Below are 16,604 nucleotides of genomic sequence, written 5' to 3'. Positions count from 1 at the left end.
AGATTTTTATGTAATTGCACAGCTAATTGGCTCCTTCACCACATTCTGGGATGGCCTGGCAGTGACCATCATATACTGAGTGAGTTATACAGGCAGTGAAGGTAATTTAAAACCCACAACACAGCTTAGTAATGGCCCTTCCCATCAAAGGCATCATACCTGTCATCAGTCTTCACTACATGTACTGTCTTGGCAATATATATATTAAAAAAGTGGGGCTTTTGGGACTTTCTGATGGGCTTCAATCGCAATTTATTAGGCACTTGGCAAAGGCCATTAAGAAGTTAGGTTTAAGCTGATCGGACACTGTGGGAATAGGACAGTGTTAGAGTGGTTAGTTTCAGGCAGGCTCAAAATGTTTAGGTGAGAAGACATGAAGGTTATTTCTTTCTATGTGTATTGGTGAATAGCTAGTGTAGTGATAATGGGTCTAGAGTCAGTGGTGTATTCGTCATGTGAGAGCTCTGAGACACCTCCCTGATAACTACATTTGCACAAGGTGCATTCAGCTGTAGCAGCTCCTTTCAAACCGTATTGGGGAACTAGAGCTGCAGGTAGATGATTGGCTCATCTGGGAGAAGGAAGTGATAGATAAGAGCTACAGGGAGGTAGTCACCACTAAGTCGCAGGAGGCAGGTAGCTGGGTGACTGTCAGGGGAGGGAAAGGGAATAGGCAGATAATGCAGAGCACCCTGTAGCCAAACCCCTCAATAATAAATATACCACTTTGGTTACTGTTGGGGAGGGAGAACAATCTATCAGGGGAAAGCCAGAGCAACCAGAACTCTGGCACTGAGTCCTGCTCTCTGAGGCTCAGAAGGGAAGTGAGGGAGGAGTGCAGTAGTGATAAGGGATTCGATAGTCAGAGGGTTACGTAGATGTCTAGGACATAATATCCATGGTCAACCCTGACCAATGGAGGGCCTCAGTAAGTCAAAGGAGCAGACAGGAGATTCTGTGGATGTGAAAGGGATACCCGGATGGTGTGTTGCCTTCCAGGTGACAGGGTCAGGGACATCTTGGGTGGGTCCACACCATTCTAAATGGGAAAGGTGAGCAGCCAGAATTCATTGTACATATTTGTACCAGCTACATAGCAGGAAAAAGGAAAATATAGGCAGCTAAAGAGAATTGTGAAAAAGCAGGGTAATAATCTCTGGATTGCTGCCCGTGCTATAGATCAGTGAAGTTAAGAATAGGATGATTTGGCAGATGAATGCATGGCTGAGGAATTGATGCAGGATGTAGGGTTTCAGATTTTTAGATCATTGGGATCTCTTCTGGGGAAGGTATGACCTGTACAAAAAGGACAGATTACACCTGAACTGGGACTAATATTCTTGTGGCAGGTTTGCTACAGCTGTTGGGGAGGAGTTAAACTAATTTGGCAGAAGAACAGAAACCGGTGTGATAAGACAGAGAATGGGCAGTTGGTGTACAAGTAGATGTTGTGTGTAGTGAGTTTGTGAAGAAGGATAAGCACTTGATGGGGCAAAATTGCAGTCAGTGGGAATAGGTTGAAGTGTGTCTTTAAGCTAAATAGTAGGCTCAACAGTTTGGAAAAGTGAGGATAATGTAAAAGGGATAGAGAGTGCAGGGGAGATTATGGAAGTCTCCAGAATAAATAACAAGAAAAAAATTAGAATTTAACTTCCGGTAACAATGGCAAAATTGAAAAAGGTTTATGAATACAGGACTGAAGATGTTATATTTGAATGTGTGCAGTATGTGGACAAAAGTAGATGATCTTGTACTGCATTTAGAAATTGGCAGGTATGACATTGTGGGCATCACTGAGTCATAGTTAAAAGATGATAGTTGGGAGTTTATCATGCAAGGGTAGACGCTGTATGGAGAGGAGAGGGCACACAGGTGACATAGGATCTGAATATGTAGAATCTTTGTGGATAGAGTTAATAAACTGTAAGGGTATGAAGACCCTGATTTGAGTTATATACAGCCCTCTGAACAGTAGCCAGGATGTGGGGTATAAATTGGCATGTAAAAAGGGCAATATTACAATAGTCATGGGGATTTCAATATGCAAATAAATTGGGAAAATCAGGTTGGTGCTGGAACCAAGCACCAACCTAACTTTTTAGAATGCCTACAAGATGGCTTTTTAGAACAGCCTGTAGTTAAGCCCACTAGGGAAAAGGCAATTCAGGATTGGGTGTTGTTTAATGATTAGGGCTCTTAAGGTAAAGGAATGCTGATGAGGCCGTGATCATGAGTCTGAGGGGGAGAAGAGAAAATCAGATGTATCGGTATAACAGTAAAGAGAATTACAGAGGCACGATAGAGGAGATGGTCAAAATTGATTGGAAGGGGTCTCTCGCAGGGATGATGGCAGAACAGCAATGGCTGGAGTTTCTTGGGGCAATTTGGAAGGTGAAGGATAGATACAACCCAAAGAGGTATTCTAAAGGAAGGATGAGGCAACTGTGACTGACACCATAAGAGCACAAGAGAGAGCATACAATTAAGCAAAAATTAGTGGTAAGCTAGAGGATTGGGCGGCTTTTAAAAGCCAACAGAAGGCAACTAAAAAAACATGATAACTATGAAGGTAAGCTAGCCAATCATATAAAAGATGATACAAAAGTTTTTTCCCCCAGATATATAAAGAGCAAAAGAGAAGTGAGAGTGAATATCCGACCATACCTCTGTGAAGAGGAGGTCTATGACATATGATCTGTTCTCAGGGGCACATGTCAAGATAAGCCAATCGCAGCAGAATTATAAGGAACTGCCCACTGTTCCAAGGTTCAGGACTACATGTTGGGGGACACACTAAGTTTAGTGCTGTTGCCAGAGGCTCCATAGGTAGAGTCCAGTTTCCGGTCCTCTCACTGTTGCACAAAAGGAGCTGGAACCCACATCAGACCGTTTGTGTGTACAGGGAAAATATTGATAACTCAATGTAAATTGTGTAGGAAGATTAGAAATGATATTGATTTACTGAGAATAATGATAACAGTTTGAGAATGAAGCATATTTCTAAAAATATGCATTAAACTTACTTAAAAGTTAGAGACTGTCATGCTTCTTTAAAAGATGGAAAACCAGAGCAATGTTTGATGTAGAGGAGGCACAAAACTCTGGGGAAGAACGACAGTGGGATTGGTTATGACTTTCCCTAGTAACAGACATGTTGGCCAATGGCCTCTGTAGGGACTACAGACATTTGGTTCAATTGGAAAAAATCACAGCTTGATATGACAGCTGGACAGTTTGTGATGGGAAGGAGTGATAAGAGTTGTGGATATAGTTCCAATACATCACAGAAACTAGCCTCTCCACCATGGACTCTGTAAAGCAGCCAACATGATCAAAGACCCACCCATTCCAGACACTGCCTCCATCCCCTCCAATCAAGCAGATATAAAGCCAGGTTCAATGATTTTCTATCTCACTGTAATAACTCTTTTGAACGTTCCCCTTTGGTCTCCTGATAAGATGGACCCCGGACCTCAAATTCTACCTGATTATGCATTCCGGTTAATTGGGGTAGCCGCTTATTTGGGACAACCCCTAAAGAACAAAAACTAATCAAGAAAATTGCTGGGATTCCCTTAGTTTAATTTGGACACTGTGCCTCCTAATTGGGGCATAAGACTGTTGCTGAACTGTTTCTAACCAGCATCACTTGAGTGCACTTGTGTGGCCATTAGACACAACACTGTGCTTCAAGTGAAGTTTTTAAATAGCATCAGTTCCATGTCTTTATGTTCAAATAGCAGTGATTTTTCTCATTGATAGTTGCTGAGAGATGAGCAGTAAGATAATACTGTCTGTTTTGCTTATTGTGGTTTCAAGCAATTAGGCAGGCTTAGAGATGCCAGAAACGGCCCGGAGTGAAAACAAAATAATTTCACTACTTCAAAAAGTTAGGAATGATGAAGAATCTGAAAGTATCGACAATCATCTTGAATATTACAATGAAAACTAAGACTTGGAGGATGCTTTTGTTAACAGCATTATATGAAGGCAGCCCATTATTTGCACTAGGTTGCTCATTTACAGTCAAAAGAACATGATGCAGGTGAATTCTCGGCCTTTTTCTCCTTGGAGCGATGGAGGATGAGAGGTGACCTGATAGAGGTGTATAAAATGATGAGAGGCATTGGTTGTGTGGATAGTCAGAGACTTTTTCCCAGGGCTGAAATAGCTAGCATGAGTGGGCACCGTTTTAAGGTGCTTGGAAGTAGGTACAGAGGAGATATCAGGGGTAAGTTGTTTTTTTTTTTATGCAGAGAGCGGTGAGTGCATGGAATGGGCTGCTGGCGACGTGGATAAGATAGGGTCTTTTAAGAGACTCCTGGATAGGTACATGGAGCTCAGAAAAATAGAACCCTAGGTAATTTCTCAGGTAAAGGCAAGTTCGGCACAGCTTTGTGGCCGAAGGGCCTGTGTTGTGCTGTAGGGTTTCTGTGTTACTCTATGTTTCTATTATAGCCTTGCCCCCAAATGCAGTGCAGGTGGACTTTTATCTTGCATTCTGTTATTGTCTTATATTGATACCCCAATGCACTATTGCAGTTAAATGATCTGTATGGATGGCATGCAAAACAAGTTTTCAATGTACCTTGGTACATGCAACAATAAACCAATTTACCAATTTTAATTGGGCTGCACAGTCAGACTGTTTCCATACTTCAGGAGAGTGGTATTCTACAAACAAGAGGTGGATTTGTTGGTGTGCCAAAGTACAAGGAAAGAATTTTTGGTCTATTAATTTGAAAGGATCTCAAGTCCAGCTTACACTTGATTTTAAAAAAGTCCAATTTTGGAAATGAACAGTGAAGTAAACATTTATTATAGATTTGGATCTACATGATAATAATTGTTATTTAACATAAATTAATACTCTGTTAATCTCCAAATTCGCATCAACACTGTGCCAAGAGTCTGCCTTGCACACTGATGTTATCAAAACACAAAAGCGAATCTTCCTGATTAAGACAGTTTAAATATCAACAAGATTTTAATGAGTGAGCAGGCTGGGTATGCTTTACACAAATCAAATCCCTGGGCTATGGTGACAGATTATAATCTGCAGTTTTGGGACTAGATTTCCCCACTCTAATTATTTTAAGGCTGGATGGAAGAAGGGAACCAAATTTCAACACAATTCTTGATTGCAATTTTAAATAGCAATGGCTCTTTGATTATGAGGGGTGATTGATAAGTTTGTGGCCTAAGGTAGGAGTCAATTTTAGAAAACCTAGCACATTTATTTTTCAACATAGTCCCCTCCATGTGCTAGGTTTTCTAAAATTGACTCCGTCTACCTTAGGCCACAAACTTATCAATCACCCCTCGTATCTCCATTAATTGACAAGACACCTGATGGTTTTCTAACAAGTTTGAATCAAAATCACTAATAATGATTAGAGGGTGATTTAATCCAACCATTTTGCTCTGAATTTACAACTACACTGCAGTTTGAAACCACTTCAATTGAAGTGAAATTGTGGACTTAAATTATATATATTTTAGGTGCTGCAAAAGAATTCAACCTTCTATCTTCTGCCCCCTTTGCTGAAATTAAGAGGTAATCCAAGCAGATATTAGAAATCACTGAGGAATCTGGACTTGTTCTTCACTGTACACTAGGATTAGTCAAAGGTTTCACACAAATGTTTTTTGGAGACTTTGTGCCCGCAGAAAATTTAAGCTTCAATCATCCTTGGTAATTAACGAATTCATAATTTCCCAGGAAGCTGGTAGTGACCACCCAAAGATGAATATTAATAATGCCAGGTCACAAAAACTCTATTTGTCTAAATTCCATAATAGTTCAATTGCATTAAATCTCACGCTGCATAGGTTCAATGACAACTGCTCTGTATTGAAGAATCCAATCTGTTGTTGAGTTCATGCTCCGCAATTCATACTATCGCAAGCATTTGGTTTGGGCTGAGAATCTCTATCCAATAACCATCTGGATCCTGGATGAAAGCGAGCCCCTTCATTTTACCTGAAGCAAAAACAAAATGGATTGTACTGGGTTTCATATTTTTTCACTACCTCCCCTCACCTTACTTGCCCTAGAACAAAAGGAATGCAGAAACAAAAAGTATGTTGGAAATATGAACAAGAGATGTTGGAAACAATCAGCAGGGTAGACAGTGTTAATTTTTCAGAACCAGAACAATAAGCAAGTGCACTTTTAAGCTGCAGAAATGGGAGGGAATTGGAAAACAATAAGAGTCTGTATTAGGTCAGATGTCCATTTCGAGCATGGTCTCCACTGCCTTGATTCATCTGCCCATATTTATGTCCTACAGACAGATCAGTTTGCTCAGCACCAAAAGCATTGTGTCACCTGGACAAGCTTAGTTCACCACCCCAGTCCAATCATTTTCTGTTTTCTTTGCCCTCTATCTCACCTTCTCACATTTTCAGTTATGACAAAAGGTCATCCACCTAAAGTATTGACTCTGTTTCTTTCTCCACAGATACTGCCTGACCTGCTGAGTACAACAAGGACCTGGAATTTATTCTGTCAGTACATTCAACTGTTGTCATACAGGAAAGCACAGAGACAAAAGGACTCACCATCATCCACCTTCTTCACAAACTTTACTCCAAGTTCCTCAAACCGCTTACAAGCTGCATAAACATCAGGGACAGCAATGCCCAAGTGACCTGCAGGTAAGGAGCATCTCCAGGTGAAAATTAAAGGCACTGGCTACCTGAGATGACTGACTGTGCAGCCACCTGTCATTGTCGCAATACAGGGAGGGACAATCACTAACTTCCCAAATTGTAGCATCCAAACTTGGTGCAGTAGAAGCTACCTCCTTCAAAGTCAGCCTATAAATAGGAATCAGAGCTCTGTCCAGCACCAATCATCTACCATAGGCCAAATGGCCTCCACTGTTAAATTGTATGATTTTATCAGGCACAGATTGGCAATAGGAAAGGCAAGGAACACATTCCCACGCAGATGGATCTAGAGTAGGAACCTGTAATTTCCTCTCACCCAAGACTGTTAACAAGCCCAATTGAGAAATCTGACCGTAGACTGCCACTGTGACCTCTTGCCAACCCCTCCCACCACACCCCTTACTCAGAGCTACAAAGCAAGCAGAGGCCACACCTCCTGATCTAGGAATTTTGTTCCCATTGGGCCAAATGACTTACAAAGCTTTTAGGAGAATCAAGGAGACTAGACTTACCAAATCCTCTGGGGTCAGAATTGCCGTTGTGGTAGGCCTGGTTTTCATCCACCTCTGTGCCCCAGTTGCTACAAAGTACAAAAAGTAGTGAATGATCAGGAAGCTGCTCCACCCAGCACATTCCCTCATCAACTGGCCCACCCAAGAATGGCTTCACTAGCTTCATACCATCATTCAATTCATCACAGCGAAAGAGCCCATCTGATCAACAGCAGTGAGGTGGATCTCCCCAGCTTTCACTCATGTTCTTGGCAGACTGACCTGTATCTGTGGTGGGAGCTTTTGCCTTCACCAACAATCTAAGCAGCAAGTTTTAACACCCAACACTGCCTGGATGAGAAGAAATTTTCTTTCCTCAGGTCCTACCCTAATCTTTCAATCTTCCACGTCCCCAGTAACTACTCTTTTGGGGAAGTGGTCACTTTCAGTAACTTTACACAGTACCACACTGTTATTTAGCACAAAGACAAGAAGTCCATCTCTGTTGGACAAATGCCTCTGGTTAACATGCTCCAGTACTGCTGCTATCCTCAGATCTCCTCTGTTGATCTCATAAGCATGACCAGAAACATACATAGTATCCTAATGGTCTTCCAGCAGGAACTTTCTACCAGGATATCTGAACTTCAAGTCTCCTCCATTCATGCCACTTCAGTTAATCATATACTACCTCGGCCAGCACCCTCACACGCCACCCATCAGCCCCTGACCCATGCCTTCACTCCTCCTTCTGTGCTGGCTGCCAAGATACCATTCCTCATTCTGCAGAATGACTGTACACATCTTCCCCTTGCCCCTCCAGTCTTCCCTATTAAAATCTTTTTCAACATCTTCAGCTTTCTCCACACTGACATATGCTAAACAGAAATGCAATCAAAGACAAGACCAGAAGCCAATCCGCCCAGTCAATCTGTTGTCTGTCAGGAGATCTTGGCAGTCAGAGAACAGTTCATCGTCACATTCTACATTTATCACAATGAGAGAAGGACAGTCGTTTTTAGGACCCAGGAGTGCTGGACAATGAGCACAACCCTTATACTGTGGGCCTCCTTACAGAGCTCTGGCAGGAACTCCATGCAATCCTGATAATGGGGAATGAGAGAAGGTCCCTGATTGTCAGGTCAGTACAAGGAACCAGCAGTGAGGGAGACAAGAAACTGGAATGTGGACCAGAAACCTGCCAGAGGAACTCAGTGGGTGAAGCAGCACTTATGGGCGGGGAGAGAGGAAGAGCTGACATTTCAGACTGAAACCCTGACTGAGTGAACAGGGATGATGGCCAGTATAGAGAGGAAAGGAGGAGGGGTGAGACAGGAGCCAGAAGTGATTGTAGATGAAGGGGGGGTGAAGGATGATGGGCAGATAGAGTTAGATTAGGGGTGAGGAGGGGATAGAGTTGGAAACCTGAAGCAGGAGTATGATAGATGGAGGCAGGCAACATGGGGTAGATAGAACCAGGAACCCGGTGAGGGGAGGGGAAGGTGAAGATGGAGACAACAGCTGGAGGAACACAAAGTCTACCAGTGTTGGAATCTGACAAATAAATATGAATATTGGGAACCATTATCAGGAAGAGGCAAGACAAATGGAACCATGAACCAGAAGAAGGAGATGGGAAGCCAGGGTGGAGGGTGAAATGTGTGGTGGGTAGGTGGATGGAACCAGGAGGGGAAGGAGGATGAAGTAAGGGCATTAGGAGATTACAGTAGATGAATAAAAATCTCCAGTGAGTGTGGGGAAAAGACCAACTCCGGGTTCAGTTGGAGGTCACCAGGATTCTTGCGTAGGGCAGCCATTTGGGCCTTGCCCTTCCCAGCTGATTCCCGCCTCACAGGTACTGTCAAGACCACCCTGGGCTCGATCACCCACATCAGCTTCTGCACCTCAGTTTGAAAGCCTAACCCCACTTTCCAAACCTCCAATCTTGGGGCCTTCTACCTCTCCAGTCCAGAGCCCCTCCCATTTGCTCTCACCCCTGCATCTTGTCCATCTCCAGTTTTACCTGACATATTGGTGATCGTGTCTTGGCCCCAAGTTGGGAATTAATTTCCCAGTAACCTCCATCTCTCCCAGATTCTTTTCAGAATCTCCCCCTTTGGGCACATGATTTGTTGAGAATATTCCTACTTAGGACAGTTTACAGCACTAAAGGTACCAGTGAAAATGGAGTCACAGGTCACGGAACCAGGGCCTTCACCCCATTGTGTCTCTGCTATCCATCTGTACCCATTGAATCTTCCAGCACTGCATCGTGCGGCTTTTCTGCCAGACTGTCTTAGTGAGTTTTGCACATTGCCGCGCAAGTGCACATTAGTGAATATAACTTCATAAGAAAGCCAGGCTGCATGGGAAGAATGAGCTGTGTATACAGAACATGCCTGGCGATGGGGTACAATTCACAGCGCTGTCAGACATTACAAAGGAAAACACTGGATGCTTCTGGTAACATTCAGGCAGGAGAATCCGACGTGGACAAAACGCCTCCATGCTCTCAGTACTGCAGCCCACCCTCTGTTCAGTACCCTGCTGCACTCACTGCGTCAGCTCAATGGTAGCCCTCCTAGAGAAGGTCCAGGCCGTATGCTCGTTCTTTTCTGTTGGGATTTCCTTTTTGTCCTCAAAACCCAGAAAGAAGAGTGTGAATTTCATCGAGGGAACATCAATTTTCTGCAGCAATCTAGGAGCAAGTTGGAAAAATAACCATTAGAGAAAGAGAGCATGGACAGCACAGAACAGAGTAGCAGTGGTGTAAAGTCCCAGAAGAGGAGGAGTAGGTCCTGAGAGGGAGGGATGAGCCGTTAAACTAGAATGAGTGCAGGAAAGATTTACAACAGTATTGCCTGGGCTCAGGGGACTGGGTTACAGCAAGTGGGCAAACAGGCTCGGACTTTATTCCTTGGAGCACAACAGACCGAGGGTAACCTTACAGAGGCGTATAAAATACTGAATGGTACAGATAGTATGAAGACAGCTTTTTCACAGGACTGGGAGATCAGGGACCAGAGACTATACGTTTAGGTGAGAGGGGAAAGATTTAATAGGAACACGAGGGGCAACTTTTTCTACAGAGGATGGTGGTTATATGAAATGAGAACACAGTGATTGAGGCAGGGAAAAACATGGACAGGAAAGGTTCATTGGGATATGGGTAAAATGGGTAATTTGATCAGCATGGATGGGTCTGAAGGACTGAAGGGCCTCTTTCTATGTTGTATGACTCACTCAGCACGAGCGAGGAGGAAGAGGAGGACTGTGGCTTCACACACCAGTGAACTACACAGGATTCCATTTCCCATCCACTCATTTTGGCTCCTGCTGGGCTCAGTTAAAAGACACATACCAGCAACGCTGCACACACTCAGAGGTCTGGCATTGGGTAACCATGCAGACACCAAACAAAGGACATCAGTTCAGGCACAAACAAGGGATACCTTTAGAATTCATCTTCCTGACAGGCACTGATCACAGTACTCTCACTGCCCCCCACTCCTCACCTCTGCTTTATCCACAAGTCCAGAAATGTTTGTACTATTCCCACTGGGAACAAAAGTAAACGCAGGAGGAAGTTTCACCCAGAATGAATGCTCACAATCTCAGGCCACTGGGTGAGACATTTAAAAGTAAAATGATGAGAAATTTCTTCACTTAAAGGGTGGGTAACCTGTAGAATTCTCTGTGAATGTATTCAAGGAGATGGATAGATTTATAAACCCAAAGAAAAGTGGAGGGTTACGTAGGAGGGAAGGGTTAGATTGATTTTAGTGGGTTAAAAGGTTGTCACAACATCATGGCCCGAAGGGCCTGTATTGTACTTTATGTTCAAAGGGCTCTAAGGATCATGGGGAAAGAACAGGAATATGGTACTGAAAGGATCAGCCATGATCACAGTTAATGCCAGATCAGGCTCAAAGGGCCTCGTGGCCTATTCTTGCTCTTGTTTTTCTGTTTCTATGAAGTATCATGGGGCACGCTTGTATTGGTAAGGGTACTTTATAACAGAAGCAGCTGTCACGTCCTCCAGGCCGTTGACTTGTTGCATTGAATTTATTGGATTGGATTCTTTTTTTTTTAATGCCAACTAAATACGTTTAACCCAGCAAGATCAAAGGAGAAGTGCAGGCCCTGCCTCGGCTGGATAAACCCTTCCAACAGGCAAGGTGTACTTAAACCTTCTCTACATGATGAAGTTCAGAGAGGACAGGCACCAAATAACATTCAGTCCTGGACGTGGGCTAAATCTCAAATCACTGATAGGTAAAGGTCCATTTTAAAAAGCAGTAGTTGGTAAAATGCAATAGTTGCCAAGTACCGGTAATTTCTGCCTGTATAGCTAAATATACCTCAGCAGGAAGAGGAGGGCCCAGGGCACTCACCAGGTACATATATCTGTAATTTATGTTCATTTACACTATTCCTAACTGATACTTATCTTCATCTGGTAATCTACTGTACTGCTGCTCCAGAAATCTCATCTTTAAAGGCATTTATACCCCAAAATGCCAATGATAAAAATAAACTCGAACAGCTGGATGAATTTACAAAGGGGATAACCGCAGAGCAGAGGTGTCCGAACCCCCTCCACGAGGAATTTTTACTGGAACAATAGGTGTTACTGTAACAGGTGTTCAGTCCTGGAAGCCACACATTAGGGAAGACGTAATGACCTTGGACAAGGTGAAGAGATTCATTATATTAGTTGCAAGGAAAAGGGATTGTAGTCACGGGGTTTGTTTACCTTGGAACAGAGAAGTGTGAAAGTAGGTCTGATGAAGATTTTTATTATCGTGAAGGATGTGGCTGGGGAGAAACCATTGGCAAAGAGGTCCTGAACTGCCAAAGGAACCAAAAGTTATTTAGGTACAATTTGATTTAAATAAATGTAGTAAGTTGTTAAAATTTGGAATGCACTGCCAAGATTAGTGGGGGAGAGGCGGCTGAAAACAAATTGTTGGAGGAACTCAGCATGTCAGGCAGCATCTGTGTAGAAGGGAGATAGCCAAAATAGAGAGGAGAGGAAGAGAGACAAATAGGTGGGTCTAGGTGAGGAGGGAGGAGTGGAGGTACTGGCAGAGGTTGGAAGTTGGTAGGTGGAGGCATAAAAGACTGAAAATGATGAAATCTGATAGGTGGATCATGGAACCAAATAAGGGAGGTGAGATGGACAGATGGGAACAGTGGGAGGAGAGTGTAGATGGGTAATGGAGTGAATAGGTGAGGGGAAAGAAACTGGGTTGTGGGGGGCTGCGGAGTGAGGGGAATTGGAAGGAAGTGGATGTGTGCAGGAGGACTTGGGTGGGTTAGGACAGAGGGAGAGCAGGTTACCTCTGTCTCCCTGTTCATGCCACCAGAGTTTAGACTACCTAGGCAGAACATGAATTGCTGTTCAGTGGAGAATGACTGAATCATGGCAAGCAAGGAAAATGTACAGGCCTGTGGGGAGTGAGATGAGTTGGGTTGCTTTTGCATCGACCTGGCCTGGACATGATGGGCCAAATGGTCTCCCTCATTTCTGTAACCTTTCTGTGCTTTTACAAATGCTGGGAGATCAAATGAAACAGAGAGTGGTGGTGTGAATAGAGAACGATTTGGGAGCTACCTGAGATGGCTATGGGGCAACCAGTTGTACAATAATTTTGACATTAAAAGGCAACATACGGGTTTAATGGAGTTTAACAAGGTTAAGCTGACAAACAATGGATACTTTTGGTTTAATATGAGTTCTGGGTGGGACATGGAGATATAATACTAGGGAAAAGTGAGAAGACAACGGTAGAGAGAAAACTATTACTGGGACAAAGTGTCACACAAGACCCAGATCACACACACTCTGTGTTAGGTGTGACAGTAACCCATGCTCTAACAAGGAGGTACATCAGGAAATATTAATGAGTAACATTAAGAGAATGTAGACAACATTTCTGTCATGTGTTTACTTGCAAGAGCTGAATCAGAACATGCACTGAACAAAGAAATGGGAAATTACTTTAGAAAAACAACTATTTAGAAAGGAAATTATTTTAGCACAAAAATTAAGCTTCCAGAGACCATCTGACGTAGAGACAGATACCATCAGCAGAAAATGTGGGAAATGTTGATTAGTCAACACCAGAAAGCAAACTGGATCATTTCACTTTTTAGGTAACAGAGACCAACACCTCAGAAAGCAACTACAGATCAGACAAACTGAATGGTGCATTTCATTTTGTTTAACCTGTGGGATCCTGGAGTATTTTATACTCTCACTCTCAACTCTAAATCGCTCGTTCATTTTTTTTCCATGTACTCAATTTTTAATGTTCCTTACGTCATTCCAATGATTCTGGTGTAAAAATCAAGAGATTTTTTCGGATCCTTCACTCTCAGCATTGTCTGTTGCATTATAAAATCCTGAAAGAGAGAGACTATGAGAACACTGGGAAATCAATGCGATAATACTTTACTTTATTGTCACCAAACAATTGATACTAGAGCGTACAGTCATCATAGCGATATTTGTTTCTGCGCTTCGCAGAAAGTACAAATCACAATAAATATTAAAAAAATTAAATTATAAATCATAATTAGAAAATAGAAAAGGGAAAGTAAGGTAGTGCAAGTCAGGTCCAGATATTTGGAAGGTACGGCCCAGATCCGGGTCAGGATCCGTTCAATAGTCTGAATGGAGGAGAAATCAAGTTACTGGTAAGGCATTTACTTTCTCCTCATCCCCTGTCCATCTACAGGAGGGTACTAGGGAATAACTTGAATAGCAATGGGCTAGTTCAACCCCCCCCCCCAGTTATTTAATAGAAACATACAGAATAAAAACAAGCCATTTTGTTGTAGACTAGATAATCTGAAGAGCCTACAGTACTCTATGACATCCATACTGACCATCAAGTACACACCTATGCTAAACCAATAACCACCTCTTGGTCCATCATCTACCCCTTTCTGATTCAAGTGCTTTGGAATGTTCAAAGTAAGACTGTTTCCCCACCCACTCCCCTGGACATGCAGTTTCAGATTCCAAGCCTCTACCAGCTAATTTTCCCAATAACCTTTGTCCCAAAACTCCCAGCATCTCACCCACATTCATATTTACAGCAGCTAACTGATCAACCAACCCACAGGTCTTTGAGATTGATGGTGGTGGTGGGGAGAACAGGGCAACTACAGGTTGCACCTTTGCACCTTATTTGTCTACTTGTACTTTCCAGGTAACGGTGATAGAATTCTTCATTACTTTATTGTTTTCCTCTAGTGCACTAGTGATGTGGATGAATTGACCTGTCTGGATGGCAACAAATAAAACGTTTTCACTGTACCACAGTACTGTACATGAAACAATAATAAATCTATTATCAAATGCACATAGTTACATAGAGAACATGCAAACATCACAAAGATAGCACTCACTTTCTTTGGCAATGGGGGAGGGATCAACAAAAGTGGAAGCAGAGATTAAAAATAATTAGTCACAGGGGAAAAACGTGTCTCAAAAGATGGTTGAGACAGAAACCCCTCATCAGATGCAAACAACGTCTGAAGTTTGGAGAAGCTACGGCAACCGGGAGGGGGATAGGCTGGGTAACTCTCCCACCAGTACGGGAATGATGGGCCGCATGGCCTCCCGCCGGCAGTGTTTAACAGAGCTTCCTTACGGCTCGGATACACTGACCGGCAGACGATCATCGCATTGCCTAGCCGTGTTTCACCAATTCAGCGGCTCAAGCCCTCCGACGTCCCCAGCCATCCCACCGAACTTAGGCCGTTCGGTTCATCGAGTCTGCTCCGCCACTGCTCACGCCCAAGGCGCCGGGCACCGATGCAGCAAACGACGCCCCGTGATAGAGCCCCCACCCCGCACCTTGGTATTCGGGTCCGGTTCCGAACAAGCGGCATAAGCCTGTTCATCCGTGAGGCCAGTGAGCTCCTGCGCCATGACCGCGGCTTCGACAGACCGGGCACCCTGCCCGCCTGTCAATTAGAGCCCAGGTAACACGGCCCACCCTCCCAGCGGATTCACCAATCCTAACACGGCGTCTGTCGCGGTAATCCAATGAAAATGCGTCGGGTGGCGCCGGCTCTAAATTACCCAATCATAGAGAAGAGACTAGCCCACGAGACTCAACCTCATTGGTCACCGCCGACTGCCATCCGCTCATCTTTCTAGCATAACCTTAGCCCGCGTTCGCTGTCGCCAGCTGTTCTTCAGGCTCAATGCGAGTTGAGCCTTTTAGGGTTATTGCTGACCAAACTGGGCGAAGGCCCCTACCTTTTAGGGATTTGGGAACCTGCGGTTCGTTAGGGAGAAGCTAAAATCAGGTATCAGTATTACAGTGGAGTAAAGGTAAAAAGAGGCAGGAGAGACGTCCATTCACAAACAAGAGAAAATCTGAGCTGCTGGAAATCCAAGCAACACGCTCAAAATGCTCAGCAGGCCAGGCACAGAAAATGGAAAAAAATACAGGTGACGTTTCGGGCCGAGACCCTTCGAAAACAGTCGACGACAGCAGGAAAGCAAAAGAGTAAAATATAGCAAAAATTATACTACCCTGAGATTCATTTTCCTGGCAGCTATTCACAGTAGATCATTAACTACTACGCACAATAACTGAAAAACTACCAATGTGCAAAAGACTAACTGAGCAAATAGTAAATCAGTAAAAATAGTAAACAACTAATACTGTAAGCATGAGTTGTATCCTTGAAAGTGAGTCCGTAGGTTGTGGAATAAATTCAGTGTTGAGGTAAGTGAAGTTATCCATGCTGCTTCAGGAGCCTGATGACTGTATGGTAAGAACTCCTGTACCTCTTTACCGATGGCAGAAGAGGGAAGAGAACCTGGTCTGGATGATGGGCGTCCTTGGTGTAAGATGCTGCATTTTTTTTGTGGCAGCGCCTCTCGGAGATGTGCTCAGTGCTGGGGATGGATTGGTCTATATCCACTACTCTGTGTAGTCTTCTGCGTGCTTCCAATGACAGGCAGTCAGAATCCTCTGCACAATGCACACAAAATGCTGGAGGAAGTCAGCAGGCCACTCTATAGAAGTTTGTCAAGGTTTTAGATGACATGCCGAATCTGTGCACTCTTTCAAGAAAGTACAATTGCTGCTGTGCCTCCTTTGTAGTGGAATTTCCACACTGGTCCCAGGTCAGATTCTCTGAAACGATCATGCCAAGGAATTTAAAAGTTTCTCACCCTCTCCACTTCAGATCCTCTAATAAGTACTGTCTCACTGTTTCCTCCTGTAGTAAATAATCAGCTCATTGGTTTTGCTGACTGAGTGAGAGGTTGTTGTAGTGGCACCACTCAGCTAGATTTTCAATCCCTCTTCTAAACTGATAAACTTGGAATGAGATTTTAAAAAAACAACTGAAGACAATTAAAAAAACAATATAGAGAGAAAAGATGAAATACTGCATGAAGGTAAG

The 16,604-nt window shown here is 43.5% G+C and overlaps 1 protein-coding gene across 2 annotated transcripts; it reads right to left on the bottom strand.

The window, feature by feature from the left end:
• Nucleotides 1–4,798: 4,798 nt before the first annotated feature.
• Nucleotides 4,799–15,178, bottom strand: glo1 (glyoxalase 1). 2 transcript variants are annotated; one of them, XM_073056188.1, is made up of 6 exons: nucleotides 15,037–15,178; nucleotides 13,492–13,574; nucleotides 9,724–9,864; nucleotides 7,188–7,255; nucleotides 6,565–6,654; nucleotides 4,799–5,983 (listed from the first exon to the last, which is right to left on the bottom strand). In XM_073056188.1, the coding sequence occupies exons 1-6, from the start codon at nucleotides 15,109–15,111 to the stop codon at nucleotides 5,895–5,897; spliced, it is 546 nt and encodes a 181-aa protein (XP_072912289.1). In that variant the 5' UTR covers nucleotides 15,112–15,178; the 3' UTR covers nucleotides 4,799–5,894. The 2 variants fall into 2 exon arrangements, with proteins under 2 accessions (XP_072912289.1, XP_072912290.1); XM_073056189.1 differs by lacking the exon at nucleotides 6,565–6,654.
• Nucleotides 15,179–16,604: the final 1,426 nt, after the last annotated feature.

This window comes from Hemitrygon akajei, chromosome 9 (genome assembly GCF_048418815.1).
Source record: "Hemitrygon akajei chromosome 9, sHemAka1.3, whole genome shotgun sequence".
Taxonomy (NCBI): domain Eukaryota; kingdom Metazoa; phylum Chordata; class Chondrichthyes; order Myliobatiformes; family Dasyatidae; genus Hemitrygon; species Hemitrygon akajei.
The sequence above is the reverse complement of the archived record's forward strand: the minus strand, read 5'-3'. Positions and strand labels throughout refer to the sequence as shown.

Coding starts and splice junctions, on each gene's coding strand:
- glo1 (XM_073056188.1), bottom strand. CDS start 15,111: ATGGCGCAGGAGCTCACTGGCCTCACGGATGAACAGGCTTATGCCGCT. Junction 7,256..9,723: donor GCTACCATTGAGCTGACGCA/GTGAGTGCAGCA, acceptor TGTACTTTGTAG/CAACTGGGGCACAGAGGTGG. Junction 6,655..7,187: donor TTCTGACCCCAGAGGATTTG/GTAAGTCTAGTC, acceptor CCTTACCTGCAG/GTCACTTGGGCATTGCTGTC.